General features: G+C 42.8%; 1 protein-coding gene across 2 annotated transcripts in view; it reads left to right on the forward strand.

Annotated features, from left to right (window-relative positions):
- The window catches only part of FMN1 (formin 1), a 432,998-nt gene that overhangs the window by 377,727 nt on the left and 36,200 nt on the right, over positions 1-19,071 (forward strand). For both annotated transcript variants that reach the window (XM_005885758.2, XM_005885759.2), the window contains 2 exons: positions 7,765-7,816; positions 12,683-12,832. In XM_005885758.2, coding sequence (XP_005885820.1) covers positions 7,765-7,816; positions 12,683-12,832 — 202 coding nt within the window. The remainder of the gene's footprint in view (positions 1-7,764; positions 7,817-12,682; positions 12,833-19,071) is intronic.

A 19,071-nucleotide genomic window follows, 5' to 3' on the forward strand; every position in this document is an offset into this window, starting at 1 on the left:
GAAGGCTGGCATATAGAGTGGTTAGGGGCGATTAGGCAGGCAAGCAGGTGAGTGGTTAGGAACCAGCAGTCCCGGATTGTGAGAGGGATGTCCCAGATTGGAGAGGGTGCAGGCCGGGCTGAGGGACACTGCCCCTTCCTCCCACCCCACCCCCCGTGCACGAATTTCATGCACTGGACCACTAGTATCAATCTAAAACAGGATATAACAGGATGAAAATGAATACTCTCTGCTGGACTCTACTATTTTGTTGCAAAAAGAAAATGGGAGATTAGAAATTGCTGTGCCATCAAATGGGCTCTGGTGCCCCAGTGGGAGATAATGAGCAGGGACAGGGTTCTGTTCCTGTGGTTCCCTTGCTGTCGGTTTATCCATTTGTCAAGTAAGTGGAGGACCTACTCAGTGTTAGTTGAGAGAAACACTAAAATAAATTTTGGCCACTGCCCTCAAGAAGCATGGAGTCTAGTAGGATGAGCCACCTGCCAGCAGATAGTCTCGGTCCACGTCCCACGGACATGAGCACAGGGCTACTGCAGCTCCACAGAAAGAGTGGCTCATGAGGCCCATGCGGAGGGCTTCACAGAGGAGGTGACTCTAAAACTTGGGTTTTGAACAAAGAAAAGACTTTTACAATAGGGGTGTTTGGGACGGAGAAAGGCAAGGGGCAAGAGATATTCAATATCTTGTGGAGTCAGTGCCAAGAAGAATTGCCACAGTGTTGAAGGCAAAAGGTGGCCCAACGAAGTAATGATGGGGTGGTCATAATAATATGGCCACTCAGTGTATATGTCTGGTTTTTGCCAGTACCATGCTCTTTTGATTACTTTAGCCTAGTAATATAGTTTGCTGTTCGGTAGTGTGATATCTCTAACTTTGTTCTTTTTTCTCAAGATTGCTTTGGCTAGCCCTGGCTAGTGTGGCTCAGTTGGTTGGGCATCAACCCATGCACCAAAGGGTTGCTGGTTTGGGACACATGCCCGGGTTGTAGGCTCCATCCCTGGAGGAGGCATCCAGTCAATATTTCACTCTCACATCAGTGTTTCTCTCCCTCTCCCTCTTTCCCTAAAAATTATTTTTTAAAAATTTATTTAATAAAACACATTGGTGCCATGGTCGTGGTTCGAGCATTGGCCCATGCTCCAAAGGGCCACAGGTTTGATTCCCAGGTCAAGAGCACATACATGGGTTGCAGGTTCGATCTCTCTCACATCAATTTTTTCCTCTCTCCCCCCCCCTTCCTCCTTCCTTCCACTCTTTCTAAAACTCAATGGAAAAAATACCCTCAGGTGAGAGGAAACCAAACAAAAAAATTGCTTTGGCTATATGAGGTTTTTCATGGTCCTATATAAATTTTAGGATTAATTATTATAGTTATGTGAAAAATGCCATTGGTATTCTGATAAGGATTGCAGTCAGTTTGCCTTTTCAGTTGACAGTTTAGTGTCAATAGAGAAAACTGCATTTATTGTGCCATGCAGGGAACCTATAATAGGTCACTATATAGAATCTAGAGCAGTGATGGCGAACCTATGACACACGTGTCAGAGGTGACACGCGAACTCATTTTTTTGGTTGATTTTTCTTTGTTAAATGGCATTTAAATATATAAAATAAATATCAAAAATATAAGTCTTTGTTTTACTATGGTTGCAAAGATCAAAAAATTTCTATATGTGACACGGCACCAGAGTTAAGTTAGGGTTTTTCAAAATGCTGACACGCCGAGCTCAAAAGGTTCGCCATCACTGATCTAGAGCGTAAAGGAGGAATCTTTGCGCTCAGAAAACTTACCTTTTAGAAATAGACTCCTGCAACATTATCTTTCATTTAATATTGGGAAAGTGATTAATTTATTCAGATCTGAGATTGTGTACTCAATGATCATTAAGTGGGAAAAAGAATTAGGTGAGAATAATCATAGGCGCCTGTCCCCTCATGCCTACACCCCCCACACACAAAAATAAAATTATAAATCAGTTACTCTCTTTCACTCCTGGAGATTAAATAAAACAAGATGGGATGGGACAGGAAACACGCTTCTGTGGAAAAGTCTTAGCAGCCAGGGTAGGGACACTGGCTTTGTGAGTGAAAGGGAAAACTGAGGTTTTAAGCAGAGGACGCCCAGTCTAACTTGAAACTGATCACTAGTAAAATTATCATCCACTGAGTGTGGCTGTGGACATTCTTAAGAAAGAACAGAGCATTATGGTTGAAATATTGTATTATTCATCCCAAAGACAGAGAGCCGGAATAGTGATTCCCAGCATTTGCTTCCAGCCAATCAGTAATCAATGGCTGCTGTTTTTGAGGGCCTAGCATGTTATTCACTGCATTAACCTCTCATGTTCAGCACATGCAATAGTCACAACCACCTTGCAAGGTAGATCTTATTGTTCCAGTTTTATGGGTAAGGCGCAATGGAATTAAGTGACTTCCCCAAGGTCTTCCAGTTAATAAATGGCAGAGCAGAAATTCAACCCGTGTCCACCTGACGCAAAGCCCACGCTCTTCCCACTAGCCTGCACCTGCATTTAACTCTCTCAAAGCAGTTGTCCAATTGGAAGCTTGAACCCCCTCTAGCCTCAGCGTGAGGTGGAACCATCAGAGATCTGACTGCAGAGATTCTGATGCAGCCGAGCACTGTTCCCTTTGCATGTGGCTCTCATGACTATGTGGGGGGTAGGAATTAACATCTTCATTTTACAGCAGAGAAACTGGAACAGGGGATATACATGCAACTTGTCCGTGACCCTGGAGCAGCGGAGCTGGGCTTAAAACTTGGCATTGAGCTATCTTGAGTTCTGAATTGCATTCCTTGGGCCTACAACCCAATGAATAAAAAGGGCCATTTCTGCTTCACTTGGTAGGCCACAGTACTTATGAATTTCAGAATTGTTTTTGTGGGGCAATTTTATGATAACTAATGAGACATTGACCATGAAATGAATCAGGAAACAAAGTTCCAAGGTACTGAAGGTTTATGCAAAAGCAAATGTTCTTTGTTCAGTAAAGGCTGCATTAAATAAAACCCACATTCATGTTTCTTAAACAAAACAAAAAAAACCTAAAGAAGCCATATTGCTTTCTCTCTGTGACATGGAATTACGAAAAATAACCGTTGTTCTTTATTGGAGGAAATGAAAGTGGAAGAAAAGCAACATAGTTCTACCAATGACAGAACATGTATCGTATGCTGTAGGTAGGTCATCATACAAACTTACCACTCAGCATTCTCTGAGCACTTCCAAACATTCACATCGCCACAGTATACACGCAGCCTTCATAAAGGAGTTTGGAAGACAGAATTGATGTTAAGCAAAAATTCTCACTTTTAGTACTCAGATTTTTTTCTTTATTTCTTTATTGTCTTAAACTGTGAGACTATCTGCATGCTAAGCAGCTTCTTTGGTCCCCCAACTTGGAAAACAATTATATTTAACTCATTGCAGACAATGAGACACCTTTTTGTGAAAGAAAGAGGAGAAAGAAGAGCAAGGTTGGGGATGCCTGTTATTTCTGTCTCCCATGGTGCAGTGTCAGTATCTGACCACTTCTCCAAACTTCTAAGAAGTCTGCCCTCCCCCCGACCACACATGTAGTACCAAGTTTAAACTGAAAAAGAAGCACCTAAATACTACTATCCATGTGGCTATGTAGAATAGAAGCCTAGGTAAATCCCACACACAGATCAGGGCCACTGCTAGCCAAAGTTGTAGGTAAGGACAGTTTTTATCTAAGATTGATCATCTTCAATTAAACATTGTCCCTTTTTTGTGCCCAATACCTTTGTAGCATGCTCTGGCTGCCCAGGTACCCCTTAATGCAGTAACCCACCTGGAGTCTCCTTTTATAGGCAACAATTCATGCTCTGGATTTTTTTTTTTTTTGCTACCCTTTATCAAAAATTGCTCACACCTGATCGTCTTCTCTTGGGTTTAATTGTCTATCTTCCCCAGCCAGAATGAAAGTTCTCTAGGGACCTTTGTCTGCCTTTTTTCAGTGGGGGAATCCCAGCACCCATCTGGCACACAGAAGAAAGAACACACCCACCTATGCCATATATCAGTAGCTACTCAAGGCTTAAGTGAGAGCTTACAGGGTGAGATATGGCCAACAGGAATGTACTCTTTGTCCTACCGAGTGCTTGAAACTTTTTTTTTCTAAGTTGAGAACATTCATTTAAAAATCTTAGCTTCCCTGAAAAAGATAGGAGATCTGGTAACACTGGCAAGTGCCTTTGCTCCCTTGAATGGGGCATGGCCTTCCCATGTCCCTACCACTCCCTCTGGCTTCCCTAGACTGAAACTGTGTCAGATCCAATATTGAGAAGCGAGGGGTCAAATTTTAGAATACCAGCATATTGCACTTGGCCTGTAGTTGCCCTATTTGTTGGAGGTATTAGAATTTGTGTATGTGACTCCAGCCTTTAAATATTTTCCTTACAGATAATGTCTTTCTGTTTTGTCTGAAACTTTAAAATGTATAATAACATGGTTAGGAATATCACACATTGTGGCAGGAGAAGTATTTTGGGCTGGGAGACCTTCCAGGCTATACCATGGACTGGGGCCACCCTTTCTTTCTGTGCGTAGACCCTTTGCTTGGGAAAAATTGAGATCTCTAGGTTCTTCCCATTTTCCTGAGAACTCTTTTCCCCAAAACCCTCAGTGATTGTACTGTATGCATTGCCTCTTAGTAATACCTCCTTTTGTATTTGGATGCCGTTTTCCTCCCAGATAGCCATATTCATAGAGCTATTGCAAGTGCTTATCCTAATGCTTACTTCAGTGGGGAGCATATTTCTTGTCACTAAACGTATATGCAATGATGGCTTGACCATAGTGTACTTAACACAGCATGGGAGCAGCCAGTTAGAGACCATTGGTGACGGGGAACAGCAAAGGTGTCCAGGAACACCACTCAGGCCTTGGAAGAATTTTCCTCTTGTTTGACTAGGCACATAATTAAGAATCACTGGATAAGAACAAACCACTCGGTTGTTTCACATTTGGGGGAACTAACTTGGTGTCACCTATGAGAGACATGGGTCACTTCTCTGTATCTGATTGGCTAAGAACCATACTAATTCAGAGATTGCTGCTTAGAGGGTGGGGGGAAATGATATCACAAAAGATTCCCATAACTATGGCTTTACCTAAAATGGTATAGTTATCAAAGCCAAATCATCCTATATAATAAAAGGCTAATATGCAAATCAACCGAATGGCGGAATGACTGGTCGCTATGACGCGAACTGACCACCAGGGAGCAGACGCTCAATGCAGGAGCTGCCCCCTGGTGGTCAGTGTGCTCCCACAGGGGGAGTGCCGCTCAGCCAGAAGCCGGGCTCATAGATGGTGAGCGCAGCAGCAGTGGTGGGAGCTAAGGATGTCCAACTGCCAGCTTAGGCCTGGTCCCTGGGGGGAGCAGGCCTAAGCCATCAGTCAGACATCCCCCAAGGGCTCCTGGACTGTGAGAGAGCACAGGCTGGGCTGAGGGACAACCTCCCCGCCCCCCCACATGCACTGGGCTTCTAGTGTCAATATGAAAAATTATTTTTGTTAAGTGAAATGTACTGGACATAGAGAATATAGTATACAACTTTGTCCTCACAACCTTCTTTAGCCTATGTTAATATTCTAAATATAATGCTTTAGGTTTAGGAATCCTAGTATATCTCTTTTTAAGCAACCTATATTCAACATATACATTTGTTTAAAGAATAGTTTATGATTTTTGAGAGAGGAAAGGAAAGAGAGAAACATCCATGTGAGAGAGGAACATCCATCAGCTGCCTCCTGCATGCCCCCTACTGGGGATCAAGCCCACAACCCCGGGCATGTGCCCTGACCAGGAATCGAACCAGCAACCTCTCGGTGCACAGTTTGATGCCCAATCAACTGAGCCACACCAGCCAGGGTCAATATATACATTTTTAAGCTGAAATAAATGATTTAATATGTAGGCACTTTCCATGTTTAAGGCACAACAAAAAACAAGCCAGGTGAAGTTGCTTCTTTCCTGCAGCTTACATTCAGTTGTGGTATAATAAACAAATGAGCAAATGAATTAGTGCATCAGGTAGATGATGGCTATGGGGAAAAGGTAACATGAGGAGGTAGGGGAGGGGAGGATGCATGGCAAGGGATGATCTTTTATTGAATGAGGTGAGGGAAGGTGATATTTGGGCTGAGACCTATTGGGGTAAGAGAGCCAGTCATGCAGAGAGTGTGGGCAGAGTGTCCCAGGGAGGTGGAAAGGCAAGTGCATGTGTTCAGTGTGCTCAAGCATCAGCAAGGGGGCCAGCCAGCCTGGAAAGGAATGAGCATGGAAAAGAAGAGGTAATGTCACAGCCCTAGCCAGTTTGGCTCAGTGGATAGAGCATTGGCCTGTGGACCCAAGGGTCCCGGGTTTGATTCCTGTCAAGGGCACATACCTCAGTTGCAAGCTCCTTGCTGACCCAGGCCCTGGTTGGGGCACGTGCCAAAGGCAACCAATCTATGTTTTTCTCTCATATTGATGTTTTTCTCTGTCTTTCCTTCTCTCTGCCACTCCCTCTAAAAATCAATGGAAAAATATCCTCAGGTGAGGATTTAAAAAAAAATAAAGTAATGTCACAGAGGAGCCAGAAAGCAGACTTGCAGGGCCTTCTGGGACATTGTGAAGACTTTAAACCGTTATGTCCAGGATGATGGCAAGTTGTTGGAAGATTTTAAGCATGGGAGTAACTTAATAACATTTACATTTTAAAATCAATGGTAAGTCTCAGCTGGTCCCATACACCAAAAGGTTGCAGGTTTGATGCCCGGTCAGGACACATCCCTAGGTTGTGGGTTCGATACTCGGTTAGGGCGCATATGGGAGGCAATCAATCGATGTTTCTCTCACACATTGATGTCAGAGCATGGGTTCCTGATCTTTAAATTCAGAATTGTATCTCACTATCACAGATTTCTTTAATAATCTTAAGTATTATTTTCAATGCATTCAAAAACATTATTCTGAGAAAGGAAATCGTAGGCCTCCCCAGACTGTCAAAGGGGCCTGTGAGTGTAGAGAGAGTGTGTGCAAGGACTCAATTAATTTGTTTGAATCTGAGCAGCACTGCAAATGGCACTGGGTTTATAATGTTTGGGAGAGGAGGGGAAGTGCTAAGCACATGCCAAGGCTCACGGAGAGGCCAACCATAGCCAGGTGACCACTTGTTCCAACCTGGCCAGGATTGTCCCCATGTATGACTTTGTCCTGGTGCAATTAATACTGCCACCTCCTTTCACTCTCACAAGTGTCCCAGTGAGAACGTAAATTAGATGCCCCCCCCACACACACACCCCTTGCTGATAGCTATAGCTATTATCAAGAAAGCAATGGTGTCTAGCCAGAATGGCTCAGTTGGTTGAGCATGATGAGTGTTGTCCCTGTTCTATGCACCAAAAGGTTCTCAGTCCTCAGGCCACATACCTGGGCTGGCAACCATTCAATGTTTCTCTCTCACATAGATTTCTCTCTCTCTCTCTCTCTCTCTCTCTCTCTCTCTCTCTTCCTCTCTCTAAGCACATCCTCAGTTGAGAATTTTAAGAAAAAGAATGCAGTGGTGATAAATGTAGTGAATTGAGTGCCTTTTCCAGTACGTGTGGTAGGAGCTGCCAACCCCTGAATTTGGGCTTATTTCTATAATGAATGGGTATAATCACAGTTAGAATATTATGCAAAAATATGATGGAAGAAAATACTGTTTTAATCATAATTATTTCTCTTTCACAGCTAAAAAAGAGCATAAAATGGAAGAAAGTCACTTGGAGAATGCACAGAAAAGGTAAGCAGCTCTAACTTGGCCCCAGCTCTTACTTTGACTAGCCATTTTATTGTTATTATTAATTATTATTATTAAGTACATTCCACATTGCTGTGCAACCATAACTACCATCTATATCCTGAAATTTTCATTTTCTTCAAAGGCAACTCTGGATCCATTAAACTCTAACTCCCCCATTTCCTTCCCCCAGCCCTTGGCAACCACCATTCTAATATCTGTCTCTGTGACTTTGACTGCTCTAGTGACCTCCTGCAAGTGGACTCATACAGTACTTTTCCTTTTGTGACTGGCTTGTTTCATCCACATAATGTCTGACTGACGATTCTTTTGGCCCCATTTGTTAAGACTATGCTTCCATGAACAATAACAGCCGGTGGAGAGCTGGAGTGAAAACACTGTGACAGGACTTGGGAATATTTTTCCTCAAGAAGCAAGAGATTTAAAAAAAAAAAAAAAAAAAGCAGGAGATCATTCAAAAGTGACTCGCCTGCCTCCCATGTCATGACGCTATTTCCATCTCTTCGCCTCTCCTCCATCACTCTGCTCCTGAACCGCTTCCTGGGAGTCAGGAACAACGTGATCCTTCTTAGCATTACAACTAGATTCAACCAGTTATTACACACACCTAAGAGGCTTACTGTGTCTTTCCTCAGAACCTAGAGGATATCTCGGGGAGAAGGGAATGACCTCTATATGGAAAACTCCCACAGAATTGGTCAGAGACCTCAGAGGTCTCCTATTCAAGCTCTCCCCTACCTCACTCCTCTTGTTTGCTCTTCTCTCTCTCAATGGCCATCAGAGTGGTAGAGGCCAATAATCACCGGCTGTGGCCCCCAGAGGGGTTTTCTTTTTATCAGTTGGCCAGGCTAGTCAGTGTGGCTACCCCCCCCCCTCTTAGAGGAGGAATGGGAATATACTGAGGCTTCCTCATATTCAGCTCAGAAAATTGAGATAAATTTTGCTGGTACATTTCTAAAAGTACTAGAAAATTAAATAAGAGGTAAGAGCAGGAAGAGGCACATATGGAAAAAATGGGCTTTACAAATACGCGAGGAGAGGAGCTCACTAAATGCAAATGAACAAACTCTACAAATGAGCCCTTCTCCTCCCGGGGGCTCTGAAAGACTGAACCGGTGCTGTCTGCTCTGCTTTGACAAGTCCCACATCCTGCCCTGCTCTCCACTGTACTCGCCAGTAAAATTGAAATGCAGATGAGAGCGAGGTGAAGGCAAACCCTGCATTTCCCTAAGTGCAGACATGTTCTTGAACCGTGACTTTATCTTCACATGATAATCTTTGACAATGAAGACAGTCACCTGGTTGTGTGTGTGGATTTCTGTGCCCCTGTATTGGCCTTACCCCTACAGGAAGCTTCCCGTCCTCCGTGTGTAAAAGCACTGTGTCTGTGTTACAGAAATAATCAGCATGCGTAAAAGAGACCCTCAACTAGGGCACATGAGTATCAGGCCAAACAGAAATTCAGTTTCTGGGGTGGATGTCACTTCTAATACTTCTTCAAGATTCTTGCGTAAGGAACAGGGGGCCCACCTCCGAGGGGCCGAAGCTGCTGCTGTGCATTAGCCATGCTGAGGGGGGCCATAAATTCTGGTTGTCAGCGTTTTCCGTGACTTTGTGGTGAAGGTAGTCTAGCTTTCATGTCATACATGAAATATGTCCGATCCCATCTTTAATGTAGAAACCACAGTTGTTTGGTTGCCCTCTTTAAGGAGGTTGGTGGTCAGTGTTGCAATATTCGTGTGAGATTTAGGAAATTCTCATGTTTTATTCTCAAGAGAAACAATTTACTCTGAGGCGAAGGAATATTTGCTTTTCCTAAGCAGTTTCTGAAGGCACGCATGTAAAACAGTAAGTGGATGTGTTCCGCTCTGGCCTCTCCGCGCTGCAGAAGTAAAACCGTTCAGTTGGCCACGGGCTCTTTGATAGAATCATCGTCTGCACTTTAGAAATGTTTAGCTGAATTGTAAAGACACAGATGAGAGGAGGAATTGTAGCAGGGAGAAAAGGAGTCAGGGAATAGTTTAGAGTGAAGTCAAGAAGTTATGTGAAACATGATCAGAAATCCATCCACTTTTTAGAAGTCGAAAGCTAATTTAGAGTCATCTGCTGGCAAATAAAAGTTTCGGAAAGCATGATTGCCCCTTCGTCTGTTGAAGAAAATTCTCCTGACTGCTTAAGATCTATAATGTTCATGCCCAAATTTTGGAAGGTTTTCAATCATCCGTCTTCTGTGAATCAAAATTGAATTTGAAAGGAAGAGAGTTTTGCTTGGGAGGACAGTGGCCTAGACTTTATCAGGTAGTTGCAGGTTCATAGACCAGCTTTTAGCTTTTCCTTGGGCAAAGGAAGAGCACTGAATTTAAACAAGGCGCACCTCGGAGCAGCTGCTCTCCATCACAGCTGCGGTGCCAAGGCCAGGCCATTCTCTGCGACTCTGTTTACTTTGGTTCTTCTGAAGAGGCTCGCTTGCCTTCTTAGTTCCCAAAGCGCATAGCAGGGAAATGCTCAAGTTCTGCCTTTCCTTTAGTTTTCGCCCCCTCTGAGGGTGAGTAAGCAGGACCTCACAGCTCCCAGGGGAGAGGGGGAGGTACATGGTTAGCTTCAGTTCAGAGTCGGGGAAAGCGAGGCCGCAGGATGATGGCATGCTTTCCTCAAGCTCTGCGATAGCCCCCAAACAGAGCTGCCATTCTCTGCAACTGCACCAGTGCGTGCAATGCCCTGGTCTCGCACTCGAGACTCCCAATAAGGCTCCAGGTGTGGGGGTGATTTGAGAAGCAAGGACTGGGGCTCTGTGCTCTTCACTATGTCGTGCTGGGCTGTAGGAAGACCATTTGTTCCCCTAAAGACTCACCGTGGAAGACTTTCTCCTCTCTATTGATGCACAAAGAAATATGGTTCTGTATAGAAGGTGAGCATCTGGAAGAGAAGAAAATAATGATTTGCTTTGCTGGGGGTAACACACATTATGGAAGATACAGGGGCAACTGTGTCTAAAGTGGAAATGGGGGGGAGGGGCACTGTTGTATTTCTTGAATACCCGGGTCAGCGAGCATGAGCCACAGGGACGGAGGGAGGAAAAAGCATTTCCCTGCGAATCAGGAGGCCCAAGATTAGCCCAACGCTGCCAATGAAATGGAACATTCAGTCTTTCCAGGTCTTTGTTTCCTCATCTGTAAAATGAGAACATTGGACAAGTTGACATGTAAGTCTCTTCCAATTCGAAAGCCCCAGGACTCTGTAAGAAAACCATGGCCGGTTCCTATAGTTCACAAAACTCTCTACAATGCATGTCCATGCTACATTAATATAATTTTCATTCTGAATGAAATAAAACTAGATGCCATAGAGTGTGCTTTGGTGTTATCAGTATTCTGCTTGCCACAAAATGGGTCCCGCCTGGGTGAAAGTGGACATTGCTACTTTCTTCCATTGCTGGTTTTGCGCCAAAATATGCATGTTTGGTATTATAAGAGAGTCCCTTAAGAAATTACTGCAGTTGTTGCCTTTCTCCACTTATACACTTCCAGTCTTTTAATAACTGGGAGCCAAAATTCCCTGACCAGTAGTTTTAATTTGCATTAAAAACAGATTTATTATTTACAGAAGCACAAAGAATTTATGGGACTCGGGGCTGCAGCCCCAGCTTGGATCTCGCCTAATCATAGCCATGGAATCAATTAACAGTTCATCTGTGAACTGTGGTAAAATCTTATGAGATACATATTGGCCAATAACTGAGAACGAGATGAAAGTATGCTCCGTAATAGTAACGGGGCTTCGGGGTTTTACAATCGCCATTGAATAGAGTTCCATTAGGAACTCAGTATTCAGGATGGCCACAAAAAAATGCTGTGTCTGAACAGATGATAGAGCATTGAGTAGCCATAAACCTGGCCAGCCATTCCTGCTTTGATTAGTTTCCAACACCCTAGAAAAGGGAGCCATTTATTTAAGTGTTCTTGCTCATGGCAAATGAGCTTGTGAGGCTTGGGGTGGGTGGGGGCGGCTGGGTAGAAAGATTGAGTGCAGAGCTATAAATTGCTGCAAAGCTAGTGCCTCCAAGAAGGGCTGCTTGGGAGGCCCGGCTAGTCTGGTGTGAGAGTCCATGGGGTAGGTCAGGAGGCTCTTAGTGATATCTGTGAATCTACTTTGCAAAACCTGGTCCAGATTGGAAATCATTTATTAAGATCAAAGATGATTTTCCATCCAAACCTTGCTATGCCCTCAACTGTACATATACTTTTGTCCATTTGGTGGTCTGTATTCTTATATCATATAAAGCTTTAAAAATGTAGCCTTCTTAAAGATCATAGAGGCTCAGTCCCTTATTTTACCCTTGAGAAAATTGAGTCTGATGCTGAGTGATCGGCCCCAGGTTACAACGCCAGAGGGTACCAGAATAGGAGAGAACAGTCTTGATTTTCCATGAAACACTCAACAGATTAATTATTCCCACTGGGCTCTCTAACTGACCACTGCTTCATGCCACAGAGTCAATATGCCAGCAGTGGTTCCCCGTCATCATTAAACTTCAAGTGAAGAGCAGGTACATGACATAGATTGGAGATGAAGAACAAACTCAAAAAGTTTTACCTGTATACCCCCCGGACTTACACATGCTGGATTTTACATGGATAAGATATGACTAGGAGTATCCCCAGTCAAATTGAATTTCTTGGAAAGTGGATTTGAGCAAATGGGTTTTCTGGGGTTTAGGATAAACCACAGTAATGGAGACAGAGAGTGGAGAAGTGGGAAACTGCCCCCAGGGCCCCCCCACCCACCCTAATGGTGTTGACAGTTTCTCACCCTTTCCCTCCCTCTGTTTTCCCTTTCTGCCTGTTGCAGTTTTGAAACGACAGTGGGATATTTTGGGATGAAGCCAAAGTCTGGTGAGAAAGAGATCACTCCAAACTACGTGTTTATGGTGTGGTACGAGTTCTGCAGTGACTTCAAGACGATTTGGAAACGGGAAAGTAAAAACATATCTAAAGAAAGGTAAGTTCCGACAGAGTCACAAATACCCCCTTGGGGAGTCCAGGAAACTGCCTCCTCAGACCTAGCAAAGCACACACATTTCACATGCGTCAGTGTTGTCTTTCAGGCCAAGTGGCCATGAGGAAGGATTATTGCCTCAGGGCTCCTAGGGCAATTCGGGGGAGGCTTGCTGTCCGCACAAGCAGATACCCTCACGTGGTCTGATAAGTTACACTTTCTTAACCCCTTCCAATTACTAGCTAGTAAATGAAAGGGGAGCTGTGCTAATTTGCAACAGATTGCTTCTCTGCGTATTTTCATGTTGGCCCAGGCTAAATGAGGCAGCCTTGCTGTCGCAGACAGTACAGACAAATAAAAGTGAATGCTTTTCCCATTAATATACTGAACTTGCATCAAAGGGAAATCTCTGAGACTCGGGCCACACTTAACACAGTGTTGAAGCCCCGCTCTGGATTTACAGCGCCACTTCTGACTCCCCGTATCCTGCTGAGGACATCAAACTGCCTGCCGCTCAGCCTCATTGCAGCCTCCTGATTTTATTAGTTGGGGGTAGAAGGAAAACCTCGGCTCTGAATGCAGGGAGGTGTGTGTGTGCACGCATGTGTGTGTTCATTCTGAGAAAGAGCATTTCTGCTTGATCACTGTTTTGATCAGGTTGCCACTGTTCTACAGAGGGTGTCACGGATTTAAACTTCAAACAGGTCTTGCTACTACCCCTGCAGAACAGATGCATAAGCGTGTCACTCAAAGTAGAGCGGAAGGAGACAAAAAAAATTCTACAAATTAAGGGAAATGATTCATTTAACTAAAGCATCTATATCTCACTAAAATTGAGACCTAAAATTCCTACGTTCAGTGCTTTTGTTCTTTACTTTGTAATCAGAGAAAAAGCATATGCATAATATGTCTACACGCGCACACAATACACTAATATATTTCACCTTAAAAAGCTATTTTTTAAAGTGATCAAAAGTTAGAGATTTTTGACCCAGTATTGCTGAGTATCTAAATATTTTCTCTTTTCAAAAGACTGCTTTCTTTCTAAGGAAGTCAAAGAGCTTCAAAAATGTTTATCAACATTATCTTCCCACCATTGCCTCTTTGGGAACATGGGAATTAACATTATTACATCCATTATATGGAGAAGCGGAAGCAGAGAAATAGTTAAGTGACATTTTAAAGAAAAAGATCGTTGATAATAACATGAAAAAAAAAATTCTAAAAACCTTGACACCTACCTCATTTGCTCTTGCCCTGTAGCCGCTTATTTAACCCTTTCCGCTTCCAAGGAATAAATTCTGTCTTGTGAGCTTCATAGGAAAGTGGTACCGCCAAGCTCCTCTCCCTCCCCATGTCCACACCTGACAGCCAGGAAACCAGCAGTGGGCTCTGAATGTATGGCCTTTGCTTAAGATTTTGCGCCTCACATGTTGAGCATCGTCCTTACTGAATTTGCCCTTGAGGATGGAGCCCTAAAATGGTCCAAAAACCAAAAACAACTGAGAGGGTAATTGATTGCTTTTCATTATAATAATCTTCAGTTAAAATATGCAAGTGTATTCTAACTTAAGAAGTTTTTTCCCCTGTCACTGAAGTTAGACCCGATAAATTGTGGGTCTGCAGGGGTGGTGGCTGGCGCCCTCTGACTCCTAGCCGCAGGCATTTGCAGCACTGCTTCCTGGGTGCAGCTGGTGAATTGCCCACTTCACACTCTGTAAACCAACACCTTCCAAGGGTCATGACTTCCCAGGCCCCTCTCCAGTTCTCACTGAGCGATTCCAGGGGTCTCTTCATTCCAGCCGCGCTGTGCGAGATGGATCACCGAGGTTTCCAACCTAAACAGCAGCATCTCCGAATGTTAACGATGCCTCATAAAATATTTTTGGAAGCAGCTTGTTTACAAAAATCTATTTGCTAAGAGATGTTAGCACATTATGTTTATTAGTGCTCAGCCAGTTAAACAAATTGATTAATGACCCGGGTTTTCTTGTGAAGTGAGGATTTTTTTATAATTGTCCTCTGTCTGCTAAAGATTTTAGATTTTAAACAGTTTGGAATCACATATTACTCTGGTAAAATAAGCAAATCAACTTGAATTCTATTGTAATTAAAATAAGAAACAATATGATTACTTTGTTTGACACCTAATTAATGATGTTTGATATTATCATTTTTTATTATACTATTCCCAGAAATCCAATAAATCCCAACAACACTAAATGTCACGAGGTAACATAACATAGTACAAAGTCATCCTCAAAAAAAAATAATTCAAATAAAAACCGTATGGCTTGTATGTATGAGGAAAAAGAAAACAATGGTTCGGATCGCATCAGGAGAAATTGCACCCACTTGATTTTTAGATCTATTTGAAACCCAACTAAAACCCCAGATATTGGGGGAAATGAAGGATCAATAATAGTCTTTTTAAAGGGACAGAATCACTTCTAAATGGAATGGAAGTATTGAAACTACTTTGAGCCACTTGAGGTCAATTTCAGGTGGTGGAGATTCTTTACTTCTTTCTCTGCTTAGTATGGTTTCCAGGAAAACACATTCATTAGCCTAATGCACAATTGCATTGATGCGGCTCCATGTTAGGGTAGCAACTGTCCGTTGTGGGACCCAGGACAACCTCTAAGCACACAAATGACTATAAAAGCACCCATTGTTCTTGTGCCTTGTGAGCGCTATGGTTTACCTGCAGATTAACTATACCCAGGAGAAGAGCAAGCTACTTTATGATGGTATATTGATGGCATTAAGCTTTCCTTGTCATTTAAGCCAATATTAGGCAAAATAGAAAACAGCTGTGTCCAGGCACAAATGCATAATGCACCACCCCTAGATCTTCCTTCTGTCACCCGCCCAGTTCTCATGCAGCCCCTAGTCTTGGAACTCATCCTCCAGTGAAATGTACCAGGCCCTTCCCTTACCCCTTATAAGTACAGGCAGTGTGTGCTCAGTGGTGTGAAACAGACCTTTAGATAGAGAGTTAGAAACCAGTGTTCTTAAGCCATTATTTTGGTACACAATATTCGGCTAGTCATTTATTATTTCTTGGGGGACCCAATGACATATCACATCTGTAAAGTGTATAGGTTGGGAGGAAGCAGCAACTAAATGTATACAATGATCTCTTCTAGCTTGAAATCTCTATAAATCTAGAAACTACTTTCCTAATATTCCATAAGCTGTGTTTCATTTCTGAAATACTCTTTACCTTTAGTCTTGAGCGCATTAGGGAAGATATTTCAAGCCAACATCTTGCAGTGAGTCGGGGAGGTTTGGGGAGGGAGAATTTTCCTTGCCCTCTTGGAATTGGTGAATGTCTACAGCTACCTTGTCTTATGCCCCCAGTTCTTTCCCTAAAATACTGATGTTGGTCCTAAAGACCACATTTTTTAATGAAAGTGTACATGCAAAAAAAAAATCCTTTCCTCTGCTCATCTGTATCCAACATTGCACTTACGGCTTTTTAAAGTTTATCGCGATTTTTATTCTCAAAAACAGCTTTGCCTCAATTGTACCTTCTCATGCACTTTTGTATTTGTGCCTCTTGATATGCAAACATTCCCTGGATATTTGTAATGCACATCTCTTCCACCTATTAAGTCGGCCGATTATTCAAGCACATGCATAATTGGAAGGAACCAACCTAATTGTTGCTGCTATGTTTATTACTATGCTTTACTCATTTTCTGCTTTTTCTTTTTTCTGTTTAATTACTCTGGGATATAAGACTCTTCCTTATGAAATGTTCCACTATTTAGGATATCCTAAGACTACTCCCCACATATGACCACACATGCATACATAGTGGCCACAAACCGCTACCACCCACAAAATGAGCTATGAATTTGCCAAAAGGTAAAGAAGTCCCCGAGGAGCCATGACTCCAGGAATAAAGTCTTGGCAAATAATTCACCCTGAGCCAAAGCAAACTTTCAAAGTGCCATTTAAAAAACCCATAATGGGTGAGTAATGAGTGAATAAGGAGCTTGGTGAATTTTATGTGAAATGCAAATAAGAAATTTTATTATACACATAGCTATAATTTACACCATTGTTTTTTTTTTAGTTCAGCTAAATACCAACAGGGTTTTTGTTGTAACTATATCATTTGCAGCTATTATGGTTAATTATGTAACTGCCATTCCCTTGACAGCAGATGGTTCAGAGCTGCTGTGGGGTTACCCCAAAAGCTGTTCTCAGAGCTCCCTGTTGCTCAGGTCACTTTAGGAGCAGGAATTGGGGACTTAGAGAGACCATCACTCAGCCCACAAAGGGGCAATTGATTGCAGTGTAGACGATGTAGGAATTCTTCTCTTCAGATGAGAAAGTTATTCCTGGAAAAAATTCCATGAACTAACATTTTTATTTATTGAAATCGGCTTTCCTGCTGACATGCAAACATGATCATTACAGTAACTTCTCACAAGTTAACTTTCTCTTCCCTGGCCCTCTCTTATGTGGTTAAATTGTTTGTGTACACTTAACTGCTCAGAAGCTTCGTATTTCAAGGGACCCCTTTAATAATACAAATCACCCTCTAGTTGACTGGCAAAACTTTGAATTTCCCCAAGTCACATTTGAAGGCAGCTCTGTACAAATCCACAAACAGTAAATGTCCCAAAGAGCTAACTAATAAACAGAATTATCATAATCATGAAAAATAAAACCTGCTTATTTCCCAAGCAGTAAATTTAAAATTACTTCTGCAAAATTAAAACTATGCTATGAATAAGGAGAGGAGATGGTAGACTTTAAAATGGTAAGAATGATAAAATCATTGATTTTTTTTAAAAAGTAAAACACCTCTTTTGAGTCCCTTTCCTGTGGAAACTATTGTTCTCTCTCGCTTTCCTTTTCCTTTTGACTTCTTAAAAGAAGAGTTTATGTTAATTTCTTCACTTCTTTTTCCTTAGCATGTGCTCAGTCCTTCCTGTATCATTAAGGACAAAGCCTTAGTTGCCATAACAAAGACCAAAATAACTGTTTCTTAAATGAGAAAATTTTGTTATTGTTAATCCTCACCTGAAGATATTTTTCCATTGATTTTGAGAGAGAGAGAGAGTGAGAAAGAGAGAGAGGGGAGGGGAGGGGAGGAGAGGAGAGGAGAGGAGAAGAGAGAGAGAGAAACATCGATGTGAGAGAGACACATCGATTGGTTGCCTCCCACACATGTCCTGACCCAGGTTGGGGATCAAGCCTGCAACCGACGTACATGGCCTTGACTGGAATGGAACCCAAGATTCTTTAGTCCAACACTTTAACCACTGAGCCAAACTCAATAGGGCTTACACAAGAAATACTTTATATACTTTTGCATAATAATTTGAGTGTAAGTTGTTTGAATGTCAGGCTCTCAAGTTCCTTCTGTCCTGTGGCAGCCATCATTAAGATGAGGTCCTTACTCACAAAGTTGAAGATGGCTCACATCACGTTCACAAGCACCATTACTGCTAAGTTCCTGCCAGTAGGAAGGGGAGGGCACACCCTTTCCTTTTAAACATGTGGCCTGGAAAATACACACATTTCATTGGGCAAAACTGAGTCTCATGGCCATACACAAGGGAGCCCAGGAAATGTAGGCTTATCTGGGAGCCATGTGCCCAGCCAAAGACTCATGGTTTCTATTACTAGAGGCAGCAGGAGGAAAAGGATGTTGAGACCATTAGGAGACTTTGCCACCTTTCTTAATTGTGAAGTCAAATAGCTTTTTCTAACTCCTTACCACTACTAGCTTTTGACTCTGATGATAGTTTCTTCCATCTTGAAATGCCCCATGGCTCTCATAGTATTCTGAGTATGTTTCTGTGAAGGTGACCACTCTCTTTCATCTCCTTCATTAGCTCCTCTTTTCCCTCTTTTCCTTAAGTAACCTTCCCCCAAGGTTCAGATCTCAGTGTTCCTCTTCTCTGCTCGATACCCTCTCCCCAGCTAGTTCCACTGATTTTCACAGCTCCCTCTATCACGTCTTTGCCAAGGCCTCCTGAGTCTTCCTACCCAGAGCCAACCTCTTAGTTCTAATTCTCAGACCCAAATCTCCTAAAGCACACCAGACCTTCCCATAGGATGTCCAACCTTCACCTGCAGTTCAGTACATCCCAGTAAGAATTTATTCTGTCCCCTCTGAGGCCTACTCTTCTTAGGTCCCCTAACTTTCCATTGCACCACTATCTTCCTAGTAGCAAGAGACAGGCTAGAAACCTGAATCATTTTTAATGCTCTAAGAT

This window comes from Myotis brandtii, unplaced genomic scaffold, assembly GCF_000412655.1.
Source record: "Myotis brandtii unplaced genomic scaffold, ASM41265v1 scaffold927, whole genome shotgun sequence".
Lineage (NCBI taxonomy): Eukaryota > Metazoa > Chordata > Mammalia > Chiroptera > Vespertilionidae > Myotis > Myotis brandtii.